The 25,392-nt window shown below is 41.0% G+C and overlaps 2 protein-coding genes across 3 annotated transcripts; one reads left to right on the plus strand and one right to left on the minus strand.

The window, feature by feature from the left end:
- Window positions 1-630: 630 nt before the first annotated feature.
- arl4d (ADP ribosylation factor like GTPase 4D) lies at window positions 631-4,400 on the minus strand. Its single transcript, XM_008113180.3, has 2 exons — window positions 4,251-4,400; window positions 631-1,548 (listed from the first exon to the last, which is right to left on the minus strand). The coding sequence occupies exon 2, from the start codon at window positions 1,474-1,476 to the stop codon at window positions 883-885; it is 594 nt and encodes a 197-aa protein (XP_008111387.1). The 5' UTR covers window positions 1,477-1,548; window positions 4,251-4,400; the 3' UTR covers window positions 631-882.
- A 4,514-nt stretch (window positions 4,401-8,914) lies between these two features.
- Window positions 8,915-24,010, plus strand: ccdc200 (coiled-coil domain containing 200). 2 transcript variants are annotated; one of them, XM_062984321.1, is made up of 5 exons: window positions 8,915-9,052; window positions 16,312-16,377; window positions 16,471-16,588; window positions 21,095-21,171; window positions 23,778-24,010. In XM_062984321.1, exons 1-5 carry the CDS (start codon window positions 8,981-8,983, stop codon window positions 23,802-23,804), a joined length of 360 nt encoding a protein of 119 aa, XP_062840391.1. In that variant the 5' UTR covers window positions 8,915-8,980; the 3' UTR covers window positions 23,805-24,010. The 2 variants fall into 2 exon arrangements, with proteins under 2 accessions (XP_062840391.1, XP_062840390.1); XM_062984320.1 differs by lacking the exon at window positions 8,915-9,052 and adding an exon at window positions 14,125-14,244.
- The last annotated feature ends 1,382 nt before the right edge of the window (window positions 24,011-25,392 follow it).

The following is a 25,392-nucleotide window of genomic DNA, read 5'->3' on the forward strand; positions in this document are numbered from 1 at the left end:
AGTTCAGCAGCTCAGTGCTTTAACACACTGTGCCACTGGGGACTCCTTTGTTATTATAGACACTCAAAATTCCTTTTGAAGACGTATCTTACATGAACCATGGATAGTGGGAATATGGCTTTACTAGCCCCATTGGTAGATGGGGAAATGGACAGAACAATGACCATGTTAGCTGAGGAAGTTGGGAGATCAACATATCTGGAGTGTTTCTAGGTCTCCTAAAGTTTGGAAACATATCTTTGGACCGCAATTCCCAGAATCCAAAGCCAACACAGCCCATATCCATCCAAGGAAATGTCATCCAAAGAAACCCTAATATTTCAAAGCTCTGGTGGGTCTTCCCCTTATTCCTGACCAGCCATAATTCACGGTGGTTTTTCTGGAGTTCTTTGGGAATAGCATTCAAACAAAAGAATGTGACCTCTGAACTGCCTTGAGCTCCAGCATATCTTTGTTTGGAAATCAGGCATTGTCTGCTTCTCTAGTGAAAAACAACATTTTCCAACCACTGCACAAGGAATGCAGTCTTTTCATGTCTCTCGTCTTATCATCTGGCTCATTCCTAATCATAATGGGGGCCTATCTCCCACCCTGCTCAGTAGAAAACAAAAGTTACAAAACTGCCTTGCCCAATGTTGCAATACGGAGTATTTAATAATTTAAGGTTTGTTTTCTACAAAAAAAAAACAAGAGCTCATAAAAGAGCCCACTGTGACAACTTTTAAAAAAGATATAAAGTTTGTGGTTGAAGTGAGGTGACTTTTTCAAGGATCCAAATCCCTGAGTCTGAATGAGGCATGTCCAATGTTGGTCCACATACTGCCTGGAGTGGTAAGAAACCGGCATCCAGGTGCAAAGTGTTCAAATTGCCAGTTTCCCTCCTCAGCGCTTCCTCTTGCTGTTGCGAAGGACCTTCTTGCGCTTGAGGATCATTTCGTAGAGTTTCTCCAGGGCTGGCTGAAGTCCCAGGCCGCTGACAGCGCTGCAACCCTGGATGTGGCTCAAAGTCGAGGCGCAAAGTTCATGTAAGCCAAGCAGTTTCTCTACCTCGGTCACCGAGAGCGCCTGGGCAACGTCTTGCTTGTTGGCCAGCACCAACACGGGGACCCCTTGGTTGTCCGAGGAGCGGGCAATCCGGTGCAGCTCCACCCGGGCCTCCTCCAGGCGCTCCGCCTCGGCCGAGTCCACTACAAAAACCACCCCATCGGTGTGCCGCATGTAGGATTTCCAGAGCGGGCGCAGCTTCTCCTGGCCTCCCACGTCCCAGACTTGGAAAGTGATGGCACGAGATCCACCCAGCGGCACCCGGATCTTCTCCATGTTGAAGCCTTTGGTTGGCGCACTCTTGACAAACTCCTGGAATTTCAGGCGATACAGCAGGGATGTCTTTCCGGCCGCGTCCAGTCCTACCACCACCACGTGCAGAGCCTGGAGATGGGGCCGGAAGGGGGGCACTGGGGCCAGCTGGTTCCCCATAGTCCAAGAATCTGCGTTGAATCTCGAGGAGCGATGGAGGCTGGATTAGCACTGCTTGCAGCCGTTGCAACACTATGGCAAGACACAAAGATACACTTAAGACCTATGCAAATATTTTGTCATAGGTAACTCAATGTGCCTAACTGTCCAACACAGTGGTCCCCATATTTTTAAACTAAGCAAAGGCCAGTTCACAGTCCCACAGACTGTTGGGGGGCGGGGCAGACTATAACTTGAAAAAAACATGAACGAATCCCTATGCACACTGCACATGAAAAAACAATACAATATTTAAAATGAACAATTTTAGCCAACATAAACTTACCAGTACTTCAATGGGAAATGTGAGGGCCCTTCCACACAGCCATATAATCCAGAATATCAAGGCAGATAAAGCACATTAAACTGTTTTGAACTTATAATCTGAGTCCACATTGTCATATAATCCAGTTCAAAGAAGATAATGTGGATTTTATACAGCTGTGGAAGGGGCCCAAGCCTACTTTTGGCTGATGAGATAGGCAAGTTAATTAGGATTGTTGTTGTGTGCCTTCAAGTAGTTTCAGACTGAGGCCCCTTCCACACAGCTGAATAAAATCCTACATTATCTGCTTTGAGCTGGAACATACTGCCATATGTTCCAGCTCAACATATGGACTCGAATAACCAATTCAAAGCAGATATTGTGAGATTTTCTGCATTGATATTCTGGATTATATGGCTGTGTTGAAGGGCCCTTAGGGTGCAGGTTGGGTAAATGACCTTGGAAGGTTGTATCCGGCCTGCAGGCCTTAGGCCCTTTCTACACTACAGCATAAAATACAGATTACCTGCTTTGAACTGGATTATATGGCAGTGTAGACTCAGAAAATCCAGTTCAAAGCAGATCATGTGACCTCTCAAAATGCCCAATTAAAAACGTATTGTCGTGGGTACAAAAGAGTATCCATGAGAACAGAGAAACAGCAGAAATAGGAAAAAATAGTGAAATCTCATAGAGATCCACGAGATTCCATGCATTTGGCCTTATTTCACATCTCACTTAACTGAACCCTTTCGTTTCCATTTTTAAATACTTCAAGGCCATTCTGTCCTATTTTTAAATATACTGTATTTCCTCAAGCCTAAAGTCCCTTCTACACTACCATTTAATCCGAATTATCAAATCAGACAATCCACATTATCTGCTTTGAACTGGATTATATGAGTCTATACTGCCATATAACCCAGTTCAAAGCAGATCATCTGGATATTATGCGGCAGTGCAGAAAGGGACTAAGATGTACCTTTCATCTCACATAAATATTTCTAAAAATGGGCTGCATTCTAGAATTAGTGGTGCTTTTATTAATTTTATATGTTGCTTTTTATCTTTTGTGTTTTGAGTGACATTGTCGTATTGCATTGTACATGTTATGGCACTATTATGTGTCATTGTGAAAGCCGCTCGGAGTCCCTATGGGCGATGGAGGCGGCATATAAATAAAGGCTTATTAAAATGACTGCGTCTTCCAACTGAAGAAATACGGTAATTCGCAGACTGAAAAAGGCACCTTGGAAAAACCCTTAAGCAAAGCAATCAAAATATTTCTGGCGGATGCACAAAGTAGCAGGCTGATGCCAAAAGCCACATAAGGAGAATCATTGCATTCTCAAAGAAAATTATTTCTTTTTCAACTTAAAACTAACAAAAGGTTTTGCTCACTTTTGCCTAGTTTTTAGGGAGTCCTGCACAGACTCATTTGGGTGCAATTCCACAAAACAGACACTACTATATAGGCAAGATCCAATTCCTAGGAGCAGGAGAGGTGTTCACTTAGGAGGATATTCGCACAGGATCAGTACTCAGCATTTTTGACTTAGGGAAAATCAATCAATTGCAGGTTTTTAAAGTAAACAAATCAACAAAAAGGATCTTATATAATAGCTTCCTTTTCCAACCCAGTCTAGATCGGGAAAATAAAGATTATATTAGGCTGCAAACTAATGCAGTAAGTGCCAGCAAACTCAATAGTAGATATAATAATACATAGTACAATATTTCTTCAATTCTCTAATAAATGTAAATGTTGTTACCCAGATAAACACATATATTATTAAAACACCCAGATAAATATATTAAAATACACAGATAAATACAGATACAGTATCACTAAAATATTCAAGTAAAAACATATATTATTAAAATACATATATTATTAAAATACATAATATAAAGATTAAAACACAATACTAATAGGATGTTAGTATAAAATGCATAGTTAAAAATGGAGATTGTTTAGGACTCAGGGCAAAACCCTATTTCCTGGGTTGTTTCTCCCAAGGTTATGTGACTGTCATATAGAATCCAGATTTGAACTAGATTCCATGGCAGTGTAGACTCATACAATTTAGTTCAAAGCAGATAATGTGGATCATCTGCTTTGATAATCCGGATTATATGGGAGTATAAAAGCCAAAACTGTAATAAATTGCCCCTTGATCCAAATGGGAGGCTGCAGAATACCTTCCCAATGCAATGAAGGACAATATACTCTTGCAAAAGTGCTGTGCTTGTTTCTTTCCCTTCCACTTACTTTGCAGAAAAATTCTCCCTGGAAACACTACTCTTCGGGGTAGTTATACATTCTCCATAATGATGTGTGTGTGTTGGAAAATCACTCTGCATATGCTCTAAGACTTGTTTTACTACACTCATATAGAAGCTATAAGGGAGATCTACATGCCTAGAACAAATTCAGTACCAATGAAAGACCATTATCAGATATTCTTACCTCCATTGAGCTGCCAAGCCACAAAAGTCGATAGTCTGCAGTCAGCAATTTTTTCACCCGTTCCATCCAACCGCCTACCACTCACTGAATGGAAGCGAGCAGGCGGCGGCAAGCGGAGAGGCCAAATTGGGGGCGTGGCTACTGCCGCAGCCAATCAGGACGCTTCTGGAGCAGAGTAGGCTGCAATGAGGCGGGGCGTCGGAGAAGGGGCGGGGCGTTGAAGGAGGAAGGCGGAGTCTCTGGCTCAGCGGCTGCTCTGGGAGGGAAGAGTTGCTCAAAACCTGCCCGCGGGAGCTTCTATGTCTCAGGGTCCTAAACACGCTCGGATTACAGATGATTCTGGCTGGTCAAGGGTGTATGCATGCACAGGTTAATAATAATAGTAATAATAATAATAGTAGTAGTAGTAATAATAATGCATGCACAAGTGCCTTCGAGTTGACTTATGGGTTATTAAGCAAGGAAAACTCAGGGTCCTTCCACACAGCCATATAACCCAGAATATCAAAGCAGAAAATCCCACAATATCTGCTTTGAACTGGGTTATCTGAGTCCACACTGCTATATATTCCGGTTCAAAGCAGATAATGTGGGATTTTATTCAGCTTTATGGAAGAGGCCTCATGCCCTTTCTACACTGCCATATAATCCATATTATCAAAGCAGAAAATCCACATTATTTGCTTTGAACTGGATTATCTGAGTCTACACTGCCATATAATCCAGTTCAAAACTGATAATCTGGATAATCTGTCAGTTCCTCTGAAATATAGCCGACAGCACCTGGTATTTGTTACTGGTCTCCCATCCAAGGACTAACCAGGACTAGCCCTGCTTAGCTTCCTAAATTAGGTGGGATCTTACCAGTATTTCTTAGGCCCCTTCTACACTGACATATAAAATCCAGATTATCTGCTTTGAACTGGATTATATGGCAGTGTACACCCATATACAGTAGAGTCTCACTTATCCAACATAAACAGGCCGGCAGAACGTTGGATAAGCAAATATGTTGGATAATAAGGAGAGATTAAGGAAAAGCCTATTACACATCAAATTAGGTTATGATTTTACAAATTGAGCACCAAAACATCATGTTATACAACAAATTTGACAGAAAAAGTAGTTCAATATGCAGTAATGCTATGCAGTAATTACTGTATTTACGAATTTAGCACAAAATATCATGATGTATTGAAAACATTGACTACAAAAATGTGTTGGATAATCCAGAACGTTGGATGAGCGAGTGTTGGATAGGTGAGACTCTACTGTAATTCAGTTCAAAGCAGATAATGTGGATCATTATCTGCTTTGATCATCTGGATTATATGGCAGTGTCGAGGGGGGCATAGTTTTGACCCTGTTCTTGATTTTATTGAATCCCAATTCAATCTGCTATCCCTCCAGGTGTAGTATTCCCTACAAATTTGATGAATATGCCTTCTGATCCTATAACCAAACTTGCTGTCAGATGCCAGAGCTCCAGATGAAGAACATAGGCCGCCATGTACTATTTTGGCATCCCATGAGTCTTTTAGCCTCAGAGCACGTGAAGAGTTCCTCTAAGGGCCCTTTCAGACAGGCCCTATATCCCAGGATCTGATCCCAGATTTTATGCTTTAAACTGGATTATATGAGTCCACACTGCCAGATAATCTGGGATAAACATAAAACCTGGGATTGGATCCTGGGATATAGGGCCTGTCTGGAAGGGCCTGAATGCTGGATACACATTGACATATAATCTAGGTTTTGAATCTACATTGCCTGCTTTGAACAGGATTATATAGCAGTGTAGATCCAGCCTTATATAATCCAGTTCAAAGCAGATAATCTGGATTCAGAAACTGTATTATATGGCAATGTAGACCCAGCCTAAAAGGTCCCTTGCTTGGGATGTTTGGATTTTCCTTTGGCGAAGTAAGCCCTCCTAAAATGCATCTCCACTGTAGAATTAATGCAGTTTAGTGCCAGTTTTACTCTTATGGCTCAAGGATATATGGATTGCTGGAGTTTGAGGTGTCTTCCACACAGCTGAATAAAATCCCACATCTGCTTTGAACTGGAATATACTTCAGTATGGACTCAAGATAACCCAGTTCAAAGCAGATATTGTGGGATTTTTTTTAATATTCTGGGTTATATGGCTGTGTGGAAGGGCCCTTAGTTTTACAAGGCCTTAAGTCTTCTCTGACAAACAATACCTCACCAAACTACAACTCCCAGGATTCCGTAGCCTTGAGCCATGGTGGTTAAAATGGTCCCAAACTCCATTAATTCTACAGTATAGATGCACCCTTTGAAAAATTGGCTGCAGCAATCCTGGCTGAGAGCCCTCCCACACAGACCTATATCCCAGAATATCGAGGCAGAAAATCCCACAATATCTGCTTTGAACTGGGTTATCTGAGTACACACTGCCATATATTTATTTATTTATTCACAGTATTTATATTCCCGGTTCAATGCAGATAATGTGGGATTTTATTCAGTTGTGTGGAAGGGGCCGGAGAGATTCACTCTGGGTCAGGCCTTTGCTGAACCTTGGGTTTCTCCTGTTCATTTCTTGCTGACTCTCTAAGTAAAGGCGGCAACACTTATCTGGTCTCTGCAGTCCCTGGCACACCCTTGATACACATTTCGTGGAATTTCTTGAATCGTGGCCCACATGCTCCTTCGCCCCGGTCAGGATCATGGCCCCAAACCTGGCTTTGGGACTAGTGCTCCGTTAAGACATACATAAGGAAATTATCATCTGTTCTCTGAGCATGTACAGAGTGCCATGCCACAACAATTAACATCCCTTTCCCAGGAAAAAGAATATCTGATCACAATGGTTTTGATTGGTATGTTTTGATCACCTAGTGCTGTCCATGGCTGGATCTGCATTACCCTATATCCCAGGATCTGATCCCAGATTATCTGCTTTGAACTGGATTATATGAGTCTACACTACTAGATAGAATCTGATTCTGGTATATAGGGCAGTGTAGATCCGGCCCATGATCTGATCCCAGGTTTTCTGCCAGATGACAGCACCCACCTTGTCCATCTTCTATAAAGAACTAAAAACGTGGATGTTCTGCTGTGCATTTGACTAGACAATCCCCTAAATAACCTGGCTCCAGTTATGATATTAAATCTCGTCCTTGCACTTTACTGTTGTCCTCTACCCAAATATATTATTCCCCATCTTACATTGCTTACCCCTACTCATCGGACTTATGTACTTTACCCATTAGCTGCAATAAATCACTACTGACTGAGAAGTCATGAATTCAAACCAGCCCAGGTCAGATTGAGTGTCCGACCAATAAATAAATAGCCTAGCTCGTTGTTGACCTAAGCAACCCGAAAGATAGTTGCATCTATCAAGTAGGAAATTTAGGTACTGCTTATGCGGGGAGGCTAATTTAACTAATTTAGGACACCATAAAGATCATCCACCAGCGTGCGGAAGAATAAGGAAGTATTCCATCAAGGACTCGGTGTCACAGTGGATGATGAAGCAGCAGCTCCCCCTGTGGCCGGAATCGAGAATACCCTCATGAAGCCTGAAGTTGGAAAATGTTAAATTGCCTCTGTGACTTTGTCTCTATGTCGTATGTCTAATGGCACAGAATGTTTGCCATGTATATGTACATTGTGATCCACCCTGAGTCCCCTTTGGGGTGAGAGAGTGGAATATAAATACTGCAAATAAATAAATAAATAAACATTTTTGAAAGTGAGTTGCACCAGCCCACCCATCCATGCCTAGAAATGGACTGTATTTCAGGCTCATTGGCTGTTGATTTGAGCTTGTTTTTATTTAGTCACAACTGCTATGTCGTTATAATTGTTGATGTTTATTCTTTTTTATGATATTGTGCATGTATTTTAATGTGTTTTATATTTTACGATGTTGACCGGACTCGTCCCCATGTAAGCCGCTCTGAGTCCCCTTAGGGAGATGGAGGGAGATGTTGTCATTATTATTATTATTATTATTATTATTATTATTATTACAGTAGAGTCTCACTTATCCAAGCCTTGCTTATCCAAGCTTCTGGATTATCCAATGCATTTTTGTAGTCAATGTTTTCAATATATCGTGATATTTTGGTGCTAAATTCATAAATACAGTAATTACAACAAAACATTACTGCGTATTGAACTACTTTTTCTGGCAAATTTGTTGTATAACATTTTTTGCTGCTTAATTTGTAAAATCATAACCTAATTTGATGTTTAATAGGCTTTTCCTTAATCCCTCCTTATTATCCAAGATATTTGCTTATCCAAGCTTCTGCCGGCCCAATTAGCTTGGGTAAGTGAGACTCTACTGTATTACTACTACTACTACTACTACTATTGCTATTATCTGCCAGGAGGGCTTGGGTTGTGTTTTCTTGCATGGCAAAACGGGGTTGGACTGGATGGCCTTTAGGTTTCCCTTCTAACTCTAGATATTTTGATGAAATAGATCAGAGATAAAGAAATGTTTTCTGAAGGGGCTCCATGAACTAAAAAGTTTGGAAACTCCTGCTCTGGGGAGTACACAATATTTCAGTGCAGGAAAACCACGTGGTTGGTGCTGCCCCCTGGTGGCCATCCGCAGGAAGGCGCAGGGGGATCCGGCGGCGTCCTTGCTGGTTGCCGGGCATCGCGGCATTGTGAGTCTCGGCGGGGGCCAGCGACGGCGAAGCCGGGAAAGGAGAGGGGTGGCCGGGCAGGCGGGCGGCGCCATGGCCGGCGCTTACCACTGGGAAGCCCGCCGGAGGCAAATGGCGATGGACCGCCGGCTGCAGAAGATGCAGGTGGCTTTGCGGAGGGCTGAGCGGGGAGAGGGGAACTCAATAGAACGGGAGCAAGAGGCTATAAATCATAGGGCACTCCAAAGGGTAAAGGGGGTGGTGGCGGGGCTAAGAGAGCCAGTGTGGGGTAATGGTTAGAGCGCTGGACTATGGCTCTGGAGCCCTGGGTTCGAATCCCCGCTAAGCCTCTGAACTAGCACTGGATGTTCAAATCTATATACAGTAGAGCAGGGGTCCCCAAACTTTTTAAACAGGGGGCCAGTTCACAATCCTTCGGACCGTTGGAGGGCCGGACTATGGTTGGCCACCGAGCAATAATAAATAAATAAATAAATAAATAAATAAATAAATAAATAAATAAATCATAATAACAACAACAACAATAAAAAGAGGGTTGGCAGAGACCCTTTGGGCCATTGAGTCCAACCCCCTTCTGCCTCTGTGCACCAAAAGCACAAGCACAGCACCTCTGACAGATGGCCACCCAGCCTCAATGTTAATAATAATAATAATAATAATAATAATAATAATACAGGGTTTTGGAACACAATACTCCTGACCTCACAATCGTGTTAAAAAACAAAGTATAGATTGTCGATGTTGCAATCCCAGGTGACAGCAGGATTGAGGAGAAACAACTGGACAAGCTGACACGATATGAGGATTTAAAGATCGAATTACAAAGCCTCTGGCACAAGCCAGTCAAGGTGGTCCCAGTGGTGATCGGCACACTGGGTGCAGTGCCTAAAGGCCTTGGCCTGCACTTAAACACAATCGGCGTTGACAAAATTACGTGTGATCCAATTCAACAGCCAGCAGAGTGTCTGCTGTGGACTCATCTTGTGTTTCTAATAATAATAATAATAATAATAATAATAATGGGAGAAGAGACCTCTTGGGTCATTTAGCCCAACCCCCTTCTGCCCTTGTGCCGTGGGGGCCGGATAAATGGCTTCGATGGGCCACATCCGGCCCCCGGGCCTTAGTTTGGGGACCCCTACAGTAGAGTCTCACTTATCCAAGCTAAACGGGCCGGCAGAAGCTTGGATAAGCGAATATCTTGGATAATAAGGAGGGATTAAAGGAAAGCCTATTAAACATCAAATTAGGTTATGATTTTACAAGTTAAGCACCAAAACATCATGTTTTACAACAAATTTGACAGAAAAAGTAGTTCAATATGCAGTAATGTTATGTTGTAATTACTGTATTTACGAATTTAGCACCAAAATACCACGATATTTTGAAAACATTGACTACAAAAATGGCTTGGATTATCCAGAGGCTTGGATAAGTGAGGCTTGGATTAGTGAGACTCTACTGTATATAAAAGGGTAATGAAATTTCGGCCTAGGACAAAACAACAAAACTACACATCCCAGAAACACTAAACTTGGCAGCACAACCCCTCATCCATGCCTCTATGTTCATACAACAAAAACAAAACAAAAATAAAGTCCTAATTAGAGGGAGAGGAAGAATTGTTTTTATCCAGTTGCTGCCAGTTAGAAGGCTAAGCTCCACCCACTTGGTCTCCTAGCAACCCACTCAGCCCAGGGGACAGGCAGAGTTAGGCCTCACTTAGGCCTCTTCCACACTGCCTATAAAATACAGATTATCTGATTTTAACTGGATTATATGACAGTGTAGACTCAAGGCCCTTCCACACAACTATATAACCCATTTATAATGGACTTAATGTAAGGTAAAACCTTTACCCTTTACCTTAACTACCACCAATTCCTCAATACTTTATTTCCCATACTACCGCAGCAACGTGTGGCCGGGCACAGCTAGTGTGTTTATAAACATAATTTTAAAAAAATAATAATTTATAAACATTTCTGAAATCCAGAAACGCAGCACACCTTTCTGATCTTTAGGCCTCTTCTACACTGTTTTATAATTCAGATTATCAAAGCAGATATTCCACATTTTCATTGAACTGGATTATGTGATTCTACACTGCCATAGAATCCAGTTCAATGCAGAGAAATTGGACTTTATATGGCAATGTAGCAGGCGCCTGGGGGCCTTTCTACACTGCCATATAATCCAGAATATCAAGACAGATAATCTACATTATCTGCCTTAAATTGGATTATCTGAGGGCCCTTCCACATTGCCATATAACCCAGAATATCATTGCAGAAAATTCCACAATATCTGCTTTGGACTGCGTTATCAGAGCTCACACCGCCATATATTCCAGTTTTTTTGTTTTTTGTTTTTTCATGTCAGGAGTGACTCGAGAAACTGCAAGTCAAAGCAGTTTGAAGCAGATAATGTGGAATTTTACTCAGCTGTGTGGAAGGGGCCTGAGTCTACACAGCCATATAATCCAGTTCAAAATAGATAATCAGGGACCCTTCTACACAGCCATATAACCCAGAATATCAAGGCAGATAATCCACAATATCTGCTTTGAACTGAGTTATCTGAGCCCACACAGCCATATAATCCAGTTCAATGTGGATTTGATACAGCTGTGTGGAAGGGACCTGAATTTTATTCAGTTGTGTAGAAGGAACCTGAGATAACACTATATGACACGATTCCCGTTCCTGGGTTTCAAATGTCATTGCCTGATTGGTTCTATCATCAAAACATGGGAAAAGTTTATTAAACTGCAAAAAACTTGTTTTTTGCGGGACATCCTGCAGAACATTTTGCTCTAGTTTTTCAATGACTATCTCATCGGGTCTCAACCAATTCAACCTAGTTTGGGGCAGCCACAAAAACAAAGTTTCTAAAATATAACTATTACTTTCAAAGTAAGTACTGCACAATTAAACAGGAAATAATGCTTTCAAACCAGGAACAGAACATTTGCCAAATTTTGTTACATAGTGTAATACAGTCCAAGAAAATCCTTGATGTTGGGTCCCCCACATCTGATGCGAAGCACTGTATTAGAGACCATCCATTGCATAATATTCCAAAATAGCAGTTCTTCCAAACTGGTATACTCAGATTGTTGCTTGCGTTAAAAGATCTATTCTTTGATAGCGAGGCACACCTTCGGCCCACCAATTCCTCTCCTGCTTAAACCAAAATGGAAAATTTGAGATGCCTGGAGAGAGACAATGACATTTCTGTGTTATCTAATACAAGCCTCTGAGCTAAACTGGGAAAGAAACCTGATAGAATGGAGAAAGGCAGTGAGATATTGCTAGACACACACTAGAAATAATGAGGAAGGACATACTTTCCTTTCCATAAAACAAGGTAGTTTCGCTCAATTTGTCAAACAGGTTTTCTGTGAAAGTACAGTAGAGTCTCGCTTATCCAACCTTCGCTCGTCCAACGTTCTGTATTATCCAACGCAGTCTGCCCTTTAGTAGTCAATGTTTTGAATACATTGCGCTGTTTTGGTGCTAAATTCATAAATACAGTACTTACTGTATATACTCGAGTATAAGTCTAGTTTTTCAGCCCTTTTTTAGGACTGAAAAAAAAACCTCCTCGGCTTATACTCGGGTGAGGGTCCTGGTGGGCTTATATTCAGGTTGGCTTATACTCAAGTATATATGGTATATTTATTATTTTTCTCTATTATTATTGGTATTGTTACATTTATTATTTTACGCTATTAATTATTATTATTACATTTATTATTTTACTCTATTATTGTTGTTACTTTTACATTTATTTTACTCTATTTTTATTATTAATAATACATTTATTATTTTACTCTATTTATTATTACATTTATTATTTTACTGCATTTATTATTATTATTACAGTAGAGTCTCACTTATCCAACATTCGCTTATCCAACATTGTGGATTATCCAACGCATTTTTGTAGTCAATGTTTTCAATACATCGTGATATTTTGGTGCTAAATTTGTAAATACAGTAACTACTACATAGCATTACTGTGTATTGAACTACTTTTTCCTGTCAAATTTGTTGTATAACATGATGTTTTGGTGCTTAATTTGTAAAATCATAACCTAATTTAATGTTTAATAGGCTTTTCCTTAATCTCTCCTTATTATCCAACATATTCGCTTATCCAATGTTCTGCTGGCCCGTTTACATTGGATAAGCGAGACTCTACTGTATTACATTTATTATTTCACTCTATTATTATTAAAAGGATACATAAGCACATTTACATTGAAGAAGATGAAAATAATGATTTAATCAGAGTTGAACAGTCATATCTTAAATTACAGTTTGAGGTAAAGATTCAAAAACATTTAAACTCCTGATACCTCAATTAATGTAATTTTATTGGTATCTCGGCTTATACTGGAGTCAATGTTTTCCCAGGTTTTTTGTGGTAAAATTAGGTGCCTCGGCTTATATTTGGGTCGCCTTATACTCAAGTATATATGGTACTTCATAACGTTACCGTGTATTGAACTGCTTTTTCTGTCGATTTGTCGTAAAACATGATTTTTGGTGCTTAATTTGTAAAATCATAACATAATTTGACATTTAATAGGCATTTCCTTAATCCCTCCTTATTATCCCACATTTTCGCTTATCCAACGTTCTGCCGGCCTGTTTATGTTCAATAGGCAAGACTCTACTGTCACTAAAAAACTCTTTTTCACATTAACATTGTGAGTAGCAACACCAATGCCCAGCAAATATTGCTATTAATTTATCTCCAACTTGTTTCTGGAACATGGCCATACAGCCCAGAAAACTCACAGCAATCCAGGGAATCTGGCCATGAAAGCCTTTGACAACATAGCTCCGAAAACTTCCTCAGGTTGCATCTACACTGTCAAATTAGTCCAGTTTGATCTCACATTAACAGCCATAGCTCATTGTTATGGAATCTGGGGAGCAGCAGTTTGGTGAGGCACCAGCCCTCTTTGGCAAAGAAGGCTAAAAATAGTATAATACTCCAACTCTCAGGATATCATAACATTGAGCCAAGGCAGTTCAATTAATGTCAAACTGCATTATGTTTACAGTGTAGATGCACCCTTGAAGTATCAGTAGACTTGTGGGAAGGCCCCGTGCTTGTCTTAGGGCCTTTCCTGACATGCCCTATATCCCAGGATCCGATTCCAGGTTTTCTGTTTATCCCAGAGTATCTGGCAGTGCAGACTCGTATAATCCAGTTTAATGCAGAATACCTGGGATCAGATCCTGGGATATAGAGCCTGTCTGGAAGGGCCCTTACATTGCTTGGGTTGGTTTGAAGAAAGAAGAAGGCCAAGGAATAAACAGGTCGGGTTTTGGCAACATAAGCGGGTATTCTACATCAGTTAGGCTGCAGCAAATAGTGCAGAAAATCCTACTCTTCCTATAAGGTAACATAATTGGGCATAACTGAAAAATAATGTCATTGGGTAATTATGACAACCAAAAGGAACAAATTAGAGGTAATATATTACCTCCAAGCTCTGGCAACACTTCACACAGATTATGAAGTGGTGGCTATCAACTTGAACAGCTTGAAACGGGATTTGACAAATTAAAGGAGAAGAAGGTTACATGTTGCCTAGGTCTAAATTGAATTAAGGAACATCCTGCAGCACATTTTGCTATAGTTTTTCCAATATCTCAATCAATTCAACATAGTTTGTGGCATTCACAAAAACTAAGTTTCTGGAGTATAACCTTCTTTCAAAGTAAGGACCACATAATCAGGAAATAACACTTTCAAACTAGGAATAGATTTTTTTCAAATTTTGTTACATAGTGTTATCAGTAAATGATTGATTTTATATCTATTTTATACACCTACTAGCTTGGGGACCTGGCAGTGCCCGGGTTATTAGAAAAGGCATTGTTTGTTTTGGGATATTAGGTAATATCACTGAAGTTTGGTCCAAATCTGTCGTTGGCTGGGTTCGTTGCTGTCTGGATAAGGATGAACTGCAACTCCCAGATTCTCAGGGCAATCACTCCCAAACCCTGACAGTATTCTCAGTTGGCCATGTTGGGTCTGTGTGCCAAGTTTAGTTCAGCTCCGTCGTCGGCTGGGTTCAGGGCTCTCTAGATAAGGGTGAACTACAACTCCTAGATCTGAGGTCAATCACCCCCAAACCAGGCCTGAATCCACAGTTGGCCATGTTGGATCTGTGTGCCAAGTTTAGTTCAGATCTATCATCGGCTGGGTTCAGGGCTTTCTAGATAAGGGTGAACTACAACTCCCAGATCCGAGGTCAGTCATCCCTAAACCAGGCCTGTATGCACAATTGGCCACATTGTGTCTGTGTTCCAAGTTTGGTCCAAATCTGACCTCAGCTGGGTTCAGTGCTTTCTGGATGCAGGTGAACTACAACACCCAAAACCAAGGTCCATTCCCCTAAACCCCTGCAGTATGTTAAGTTGGTTATAGGGCTTCTCTGTGCCAAGTTTGGTCCCAGTCCATTGTTGGGGGGGGGGGGTCACAATATCAATGAAGGTACTGCAAGTCCCATTATCCATGGCATGTTTGATCCAGATCCATCATTGGTTGGGTTCACAGTGCTCTCTGGATGTAGATCAAATACAGTACAACTAATGTAAATAATGGTGAATTCTCCCCAAACCTCTTATTCAGTTACTAATCAATTTCTCTGTTAATTCTGTGCCATAGGAAAGAGTAGAGATAGAGGCAGTGGGCAGGGTCATGCAAATTAAGGAACCCTGAATGTCAATTCTGGAGGAAAAACAGTATATCTAGGATGAAATTGTCCCCACACGAAGCCCAAACCTTACCAGTGTCCTCCACAAACACCATTTTGCCCCCTCACTTGGGTGGGAGGCTGAATGGTGTTTGTGGAGGACACTGGCAGAGTTTGGGCTACGTGTTCATGGCGCTCACTATAACCTGCAATGTCAGTGGAGGGAGGGCCATGGGTGTCTCCTGCTCAGTGGGAACTATAGCTGTTTATGGAGGCAGGAGGCTGTCTATGTAAGTGGACACCTCCTCCACATACACACATACAGATTGTTCATTTTTATTGTGTGTATAGATAGATATACCTACCTACCTAGGGTCACGAAAGATTTCTCAAACTAAATGAAGTCCTGAATGGAAAAGTTTAAGAACCAGTGCCATAGACAATACAGCGGTGTGATACGAGGTTGCTGCATTTGTGTACATGAAGATCACAAAGCGGTATGGGGTACTGCAGTTCTCAGAGACAAAAAAGGAAAAAATACAGGGTGGTAGAAGATAGGGAAAGGGGCTAAAAAGATTTCACATGGGAATTGATTATAATCAGGCTACCAAAGCAAAGTGAAGATAGCTATTTCCACATGGATAACAGGGCAATGATGAATATCCTCTTTATTTCAAAATAGAAAGGAAGTGAAGAGAAGAACCCAAGAAGGGACCTCGAAGAACAGACCAAGAGCAGCACTCGACAGGTATGGAGCACAGGGGAAGAGAAATAACTGGGCATTAACTAGGCAAAGCTTCCTTTGTAATGTTCACCAGTTCTGTGTGCCCGTGTTATTCAGGCAAGAAGTCCCTTTGAAGCAAGGCAGCCTCAGAAAGTCCCAGAAAAGCAGCCCTCCCACCAGATGTCCCGGAATCCCTCACTACGGCCACCACCTCCACCACCTCCACCTTCTCGTGGTAAGAATACAGGATGTTCATAGAAGAGAAGAGAGCATTTAAGAGATTACATTGCACTAGCAGAGAGACAAATCCAACCAGCAGTTCATCCTGTTCTGCCTGCTCAAACTTTGCTTACAACTGTTTATAGAGAAGTCGAAAGGTCTATGGCAGGGGTCCCCAAACTAAGGCCCGGGGGCCGGATGCGGCCCTCCAAGGCCATTTACCTGGCCCCCCGCCCTAGTTTTAGACTTAGGCTCGCCCAAAGTCTGAAATGACTTGAAGGCACAACAACAATCCTACTTGATTATCTCATTGGCCAGAAGCAAGCCCACACTTCCCTCTGAAATCCTGATAAGTTTACAGTATGTTGGTTAAAATTATTTTTATTTTTAAATATTGTATTGTTCTTTCATTTACTAATATTGCAAATGAAATATTGTAAATGAATGATATGGTAATAATATAATATATTGTGTATACATATAATATTGATAATAAATCAGCAAAATCAGCTTCTAAACTGAAAACTGGCAAACAGTCATCCACACCTCGCCTCCCACATTGTCTTTGGTGCATGAAATATTAATAGGTTGGAGGTATTTGACAAGTCGGTGTAGGATGTCTTGGACAGCAGCCTTGTTTAAGATGGGTCACATTACAAGGATGCATTGTACTGTCAAACAGGACTCCAGTGGAACTTGCACAAATAAGCCTGTTTAGATTTTTAGTTGTGACCGACCCCTGAGATGACTTGACAGGACAAGCCTTTATTTCAGCAAATTTGGGCGTTTTAGCAACCATTCATTTCTTTTTAAGACACTAGAAGTGGTGTGGCCTTTGATTTTTAGGGTGACATGAAAAATGTCCTAAAAAACATTCAGGGTTGTCCACCTATGAAATATATTTTGTACTTTGGAATTTGAGCCTTGTAGTTAGATCTAGATCTAGCATTTCTCAACCTAGGGGTCGGGATCCCTAGGGGAATCACGAGGGGGTGTCAGACCATCAGAAAACACATACCGTATATACTGCCGAGTTTTTCAGCCCTTATTTATGAGCTGAAAAAGCCTCCCCTGGCTTATAATTGGGTAAAGGTCAAGGCCGGCAACGGAGCCTGCAGACTATTGCTTGCAATATGTGATCTATTTCTCTCTTCTCCTCCCTTATCAGTATGTTTACTTTTCCAAAGCCTCCCTTGCTCTTAATCAAGGGAATGTTTTGAAAAGAGAAAGACACCTTTGCAAGTCAGGAAGAAGAAAAATATATATTAATTAATCTTATGAAAGCATTTTCCCCTGAAATATTTGTTAAACTCTCCTATAGGCATTAATCCCTTGCAAGCTTTTGCAATCTCTATGTACCTTTATATATGAATTTTCCCCTCATATGTTTGCAGGTCTTTGCAAATCCTTTATACATATAGATCCATGTACCTGTGTATCTGTAGCCATACATATACATTATTTTTATATATGAATTTACCCTCATATGTTTGCAAGTCTCTGCAAATATCTATATAAAGAGAGATGTCTGGATAGATATGAATATATTCTTACCTACCTATATATAGGGCTTGCGAATATTACAGGGGGGAAATGAACACACAAATATATATATAGACATGTCTAGATAGATATGAATATACAGTAGAGTCTCGCTTATCCAACATTCGCTTATCCAACGTTCTGGATTATCCAACGCATTTTTGTAGTCAATGTTTTCAATACATCGTGATATTTTGGTGCCAAATTTGTAAATACAGTAATTACTACATAGCATTACTGCGTATTGAACTACTTTTTCTGTCAAATTTGTTGTATAACATGATGTTTGGGTGCTTAATTTGTAAAATCATAACCTAATTTGATGTTTAATAGGCTTTTCCTTCATCCCTCCTTATTATCCAACATATTCGCTTATCCAACATTCTGCCGGCCCGTTTATGTTGGATAAGTGAGACTCTACTGTATATATATATATATATGGCTTGCAAATATTGTAGGGGAAATGCACACACATACACACACAGAGAGAGAGAAGGGGGATTTGCAAATGTTTCAGGGGTAAATGCATATGTGAAATTAGTATATATAATTATAGATTTATATCTAGCTCTGCATTGTTTATGTAGGCTTTGAATGTTTGCCTGTTACTATGCTGGAAGCCGACCTGATTCCTCATGGGGAGATAGGGTGGGATCCAAATGAAGTTGTTGTTGTTGTTGTTGTTGTTGTTGTTGTTGTTGTTATTATTATTATTATTATTAGATTATTATTGATACCATATTGTTTTTGTTGCCCCTACTTTTCCACTTATAGAGCTAGTTTATTGTTTTTCTTTGAAATACGGTAAATATTCAAAAACATTTAACCTACTGATGCCTCGATTAATGAAATTTTATTGGTATCTATTTTTATTTTGAAATTTATCCATAGCTGCTACATTTCCCACCCTCGGCTTATACTCGAGTCAATAAGTTATCCCATTTTTTTGTGGTAAAATTAGGGGCCTCGGCTTATATTCGGGTCAGCTTATACCTGATTATATACGGTATTTCTGATGATCTTATGTCAGCAGGATCTTGTTGATTCTGCTCTCACCTGGGGTTGCAACATCGACTTGACAGAGAAGGCTGAATTTCTCTTCTCCTGGCCTTCTCTTCCTTTTTGGAAACAAAAAGCCGAATTTTCCCAATTCTATCATTGGTGGGGTTCAAGGGGCTCTTTGATTGTAGGCGAACTATAAATCCCAGCAACTACAACTCCCAAATGTCAAGGTCTATGTTCCCCAAACACCACCAGTGTTCACATTTGGGCATACTGAGTATTCGTGCCAAGTTTGGTCCAGATCCATCATTGTTTGATTGCATAGCTCTCTCTAGATGTAGGTGAACTACAACTCTAAAACTCAAGGTCAATGCCCAATAAACCCTTCCAGTATTTTCTTTTGGTCATGGGAGTTCTGTGTGCCAATTCTAGTTCAATTCCATCGTTGGTGGAGTTCAGAATGCTCTTTGATTGTAGGTTAACTACAATTCCCAAATGACAAAATCACCCCACCCCCCCCAAGAAACCCCACCAGTATTCAAATTTGGGCGTATCTGGTATTTGTGCCAAATTTCATCCAGTGAATGAAAATACATCCTGCATTTACATTACGATTTATAATAGTAGCAAAATTACAGTTGTGAAGTAGCAATGAAAATAATTTTATGGTTGGGGGCCACCACAACATGAGGAATTGTATTAAGGGGTCGTGGCATTAGGAAGGCTGAGAACCACTGATCTAGATCGAGTTGCTCTTAGTTCTCATCAATAAAGCTTAAATCAAGTCCTAACTATTGGAGCTGAAGTCCAAAACGTCTGGAGGAGCAGAGTTTGAGAAACTCTGCTTTAGAGCAGTTGAAATTAAATATTCATTGCCACTTTTGCGTCGCTGGGGAGAGCATCTGATATTTCTCGCTTTGCACATCAGTCTCATTGACCATGAAACATTCTGCTCTGTATAAATGAAAAAAAAAACCCTTTTAAGTTAATTTTGGGCACATCACATAGTTTAAATGTTAAGTCAAACTACCCCAGACATTTACACATAGCTGAGTAGCAAACAGACAGACTTTAGTAGTGCCAAACATATTTTTTGAAATGAAAAATTCAAATCAACTGATCAAAAACTTGCAAATGATATATTGTTCTACTCTGTATGGAGTGAATGTTGCGTATGCCAGACAACCATAGATTCCAAATTTGATGAAACCCAATGGAAAAATAATTTAGATCCCAATTTTATGCGTGCTACACAGTTTGTACTTTAAGTAAGACCATCCTAAACATTTCATCCACAATTTGTGAAAAGGTGTTTGGTTTGTTCAAAGCAGCAACAAACAAAAACTTAAGTTTATTTACATTGGGTTGCTGTGAGTTTTCCGGGCTGTATGGCCATGTTCCAGAAGCATTCTCTCCTGATGTTTCACTCACATCTACGTTAAGCATTCTCAGAAGTTGTGAGGATGTCTGCCATAGATGTGGGTGAAACACCAGGAGAGAATACTTCTGGAACATGGCCATACAGCCTGGAAAACACACAGCAACCCAGTGATTCTGGTCACGAAACCCTTCGACAACATATTTATTTACATTGATTTCAGGTGTTCAAAATACACAGCAGTTACCTTAGAAGTCCTGACACAACAACTCTGTAAGTCAGGACTTGAAGCTGACGGCTGGGATTAGAACTTGAGATGTACTTTTCCAGTTTTGAAGGATGGGTTTACGTTTGTTTAACATGATAATGTGGACAAATTGCTAGAAAAAGTGAGGCCAGCCACTAATCTGTTAGTACCCTGTCTATTCTGGCTAAGTAAAGCTACTGGAGGAGGATTAGTCAGTTGGGTGTGAAGGTTGTAAATGCTTCTTTGAAAGCGGACTTCTTTGAAAACAAGCCACCGTGGCACCATAACCTCAAGTTCTACTGAAAGTACAGAATTTACACTTTGTTTCGCTCTCACCTTGTAATTTCTTGCAGAAGTTAAAGAAGAACGTTGCCCATGTAACACCGACCATGTCCTGAAGCACAGTGGCAAACTCTTGAAAAGGTACAAGGTAAGTCAAGAGACGAGATGGGGAGAAGGACCAAAGATTTCTTGTTTCTGGCATGTCCCAATGCAGCCAACTGTAGAGCAATAAAGTCCTGTGCAATCTACTTTGTCCTTACTCCTCTCCTAAAGTTTGTAGCAGGGCTTTGGAGTGCGTGGTCTTCCGGGTGTTGCTGACTACTATTAGAGTTTGCAACCTTTGCATGCCTATACTCAGAGTGCATCTGCATTGAAGAATTAATGCAGTTTGATACCACTTTAACTGGCACAGCTCATTTTTTTTATTTATTGAGTCAAAAGCAAACTGAGAATACAGCTATAATGTATACAAACCACAAAGTTAAACACTTGGCATTATGCTAAATTTCCTTTGACCCGAAGCTGGCCATTTCAAGTCCCTCTGGTGTCGCTGTGAGAAAGTCCTCCATAGTGCCTGTGGCAGGACTCAAAATGCATTGTAGTAAGTGGTCTGTGGTTTGCTCTTCTCCACATTCACATGTCATGGATCCTACTTTGTAGCCCCATTTCCTAAGATTGGCTGTTCATCTTGTGGTATCGGAGCAGAGTCTGTTCAGTGCCTTCCAAGTTGCCCAGTCTTCTGTGTGCCCAGGAGGGAGTTTCTCATCCACTATCAGTCACTGATTAAGGTTCTGAGTTTTTAGCTGCCACTTTTGGACTCTCGCTTGCTGAAGTGTTCCTAAAAGTATCTCTGTAGATCAGTGGTTCTCAACCTGTAGGTCTCTGGGTGGGTTGGCCTACAACTCCCAGAAATCCCAGCCAGTTTTCCAGCTGTTAAGATTTCTAGAAGTCGAAAGCCAAAACATCTGGGGACCCACAGGTTGAGAACCACTGCTGTAGATCTTAGGAAGCTGTTTTGTGATTTAAGTCAATGGCATTCTAGCTGATATCTGAACAGAGGATGGGCTGGAGATTCAATGCCTTGGTCCTTTCATTGCTGGCTGCGACTTCCCGGAAGATATCAGGTGGTTCAATACTGGCTAAATAGTATAATTTCTCCAATGGTGTTGGGCGTAGACATCCTGTGATTATGTGGCATATTTCATTGAGAGCCACATCCACTGTTTTAATGTGGTAAGATGTATTCCATACCGGGCATGCATACTCAGTAGCAAAGTGCAAGGGCAGATGTCTTCACTGTGTCTGGTTGTGATCCCCAGGTTGTGCCAATCAGCTTTCGTGTGATATTATTTCTAGCACCCACTTTTTTACTTGATATTCAAGCAGTACTTCTTGTAAGTCAGAGCATGGTCCAGAGTGACTCCTAGGTATTTTGATGTGCTGCAATGCTCCGGGGGATTCCTTCACAGGTGATCCTCAGAGCTTGAGATGCTTGTCGCCACAGCTCAATGCAGTAGAATAATGAGATTTATAGTTTGGTGAGACATAAGCACCCTTTGGCAAATAAGGCTACAGATCTTGTAATATTCAGGCCCCATCTGCATGGCCATATAAAATCCAGATTATCTGCTTTGAACTGGATTATACGATTCTGGGTAAAGGTAGAGGTTTTCCCCTGACATTAAGTCTAGTCGTGTCTGACTCTGGGGGTTGGTGCTAATCTCCATTTCTAAGCCGAAGAGCCGGCATTGTCCGTAGACACCTCCTAGATCATGTGGCCGGCATGATTGCATGGAGTGCCGTTACCTTCCCGCAGAAGTGGTACTATTGATCTACTCACACTTGCATGTTTTCGAACTGCTAGGTTGGTGGAAGCTGGGGCTAATAGCAGGAGCTCACTCCTCTCACCAGATTCTAACTGCCAACCTTTCGGTCAGCAAGTTCAGTAGCTCAGCGGTTTAGCCCGCTGCGCCATCAAGGGTTCCTGTATGAATCTACAGTGTCTTATAATTCAGTTCAAAGCAGATAATCTTAAAAGGCAGTGTAGATGGGGCCTCAAACTCTCCGGATACCATAGTTTTGAACCATGGCAGTGGTGTCAAACTGCATTCATTTTACATTATGGATGCATCATCAGTGGTAGTTAGAATGCCTGCCACACTCTAGGTGTTTTGGCACATCATGTTTATGATAACTTCCTGTTTGCTTGTTTGTGTGTTTGTTCATACTTACATCAGATAGCCTTTCCTTGGTTCTCTGGGGTCTGATCTGCTTTCATACTTCTCTTTTCTCCCTGCCTTTCTTACATGAAGCATATGTGGTAGCGTCTTTCTCTGGGTGAGATTCTCCAACTCTCCGGATACCATGTAGTACCTTCTCTTTTCTTACCTTTCATCAAGATGAACCTGTGCTGATTATGCTGTGCTGATAAAACGACTTCTATGTACCTTATGCAGTGGGGGGATGAAAAAAAAAAGACAAGCCAATCAAAGCAAAGGAAAAATGTAGTTGGAAAATGAACACAAAATGGCTGGTCCTCTGGAGACCAAAGAGAAGCAGTGAAGGAAGTTGTAGATCTGAAACACAGATCTGATAACTGAAAATAAATTACTCCTCTTGCCAGTCAGATCTGACTGACATATATTATTCCTCTTAATAAAAAAGCAGTTTTTAAGACCGTGATAGCTAGGATGCGTCAGATGACTTTACTGAAACAATAATCATGTGGTGCCAATGGTCTCTGTTCTTTTCTAGGACATCGAGTATGTACAACAGCGTTAACCACAGAGCGGCTGATAGCAGCTGGAAGAGAGTCCCTTTCGTAGATCTGAATCGAAAGTCACAATGTTGCTGACATCAGTGGTGCAAGACTACATGGCAAAGAGTTAATGACTCCATGCATCGGGAACTCGCCTTACCTTGCAATAAAAAGCTCTAGGTTGCAGACCCAAAGCATGGCTCGTTTGTCTGAAACTGGGTGTAACCAAGTTATGGCTTTTTCCATTGCTGATCCTTGAAATGTCTAGCTATATAGAGCTGCTACTTATCCTTTTTTGTATGGGGCAAAACCGACAACATTTCTGAGTGGGGACATATAACCATAATTGTAAATTGTGGCTGGAGAGCTGCCTTGCTTCTCTGAAAAGGAAGTGGTAGATGTCAGTAGGAAGCATATCTGCAGTGAAACAAACTTGTTGTTATTTATCCCCTGGTTTGTAGAAAGGATGGGTGAAAATCTGATCAAGATGTTGCTGGTAAAGTATAAGTGGGCAGCTGTGACCCTCCAGAGACTTAGTTTGTAGCCAGCAATTCCCATTAGTCCTGTCTAGCATAGCTAATGATGAGTGATTATGTTTGTAGTCTAAAAACATCTGGAGAGCTTAAGTTGCCCATTTTTGTGATAGAGAATGAATGATAAACAAAACTTCAGATTGTGTTGGCTCTGGGTGCTTCCAGACAGCACTAAATAGCGGGTTTTAAACAGGGACAAAAAAAAATCCCGGGGCTTCAGAAGAGGTCCACATACAGACCTGTTGGTCCTGAGATTTCTGCCTCCATTGTCCAGACTTGATGCTTTGTTCCGAGATTCAGAGGCTCCCAAGACGGCTGCTGTGGGACTTCTGTCGGAAACCTCAACAGGTTTTGTTTTAATGGTGTGATGCAGATATGTGGATATACGGGTTTCTGCAAAAGTTCAGTTCTTCGTCCTGGCCAGAAAAACTGTGCCCTCCAGACATTTCATGAAGTTTCTGCCACACAAACAAACCTAATGGGGTAGGACCACTTCTGCCCAAGTCAGCACTGCACAATAAAACAGGAACACACACTTTCAAGCCAGGAACAAAACTTTGTCATTATTGACACTTTTTAGAATCTGGCTGTCTGACCATCTGTCCAGGCAGATTTGGTTGTGTACTTGTGGCATAGGACAGTAGGGTGCTGTGTCTGGGTTATACATGGCTGTTTCTATTAGCCACCTGCATGCCCTTGGCTCTCACTATTTACATTCCTCTCCAGCACATCCATGTCCCAACAGCCAGTGTTAAAAGTTTTTGCTATTTACTAAACTGTCCCCATGTTGTCAGCATACACCCAAAGAACCGACATGTATTACCCGGCGACATCATCCTGTTGTTCCCTGGCACAAGTACACCTCGAAACCTGTCTGCAGATAGCCATACAAAAAGATTTAATTACAGTAATAATGATATTCTGTTCCTTGTTTGAAAGTGCCTGTTTCGTTGTATACTACTTAATGTGAAAGTACTTGTTGCACCCCAGGAACTTCATTTTTCTGCCACAAACTTCAATAAATAGGTAAAGGACGAAGTTCCTCTTCCCAGGACAAAGTTTTTGCCTTCTAATCAAG

The sequence above is a fragment of the Anolis carolinensis genome, chromosome 6 (assembly GCF_035594765.1).
Source record: "Anolis carolinensis isolate JA03-04 chromosome 6, rAnoCar3.1.pri, whole genome shotgun sequence".
Lineage (NCBI taxonomy): Eukaryota > Metazoa > Chordata > Lepidosauria > Squamata > Dactyloidae > Anolis > Anolis carolinensis.

What these genes read in the sequence shown, in the direction of transcription:
- arl4d (XM_008113180.3), bottom strand. Translation starts at nt 1,476, where the DNA reads ATGGGGAACCAGCTGGCCCCAGTGCCCCCCTTCCGGCCCCATCTCCAG.
- ccdc200 (XM_062984320.1), top strand. Translation starts at nt 14,140, where the DNA reads ATGCAGAATACCTGGGATCAGATCCTGGGATATAGAGCCTGTCTGGAA. An exon ending in ACCACCTCCACCTTCTCGTG is followed by an intron (nt 16,589 to 21,094) that starts GTAAGAATACAG and finishes AATTTCTTGCAG; the next exon opens with AAGTTAAAGAAGAACGTTGC. An exon ending in AACTCTTGAAAAGGTACAAG is followed by an intron (nt 21,172 to 23,777) that starts GTAAGTCAAGAG and finishes GTTCTTTTCTAG; the next exon opens with GACATCGAGTATGTACAACA.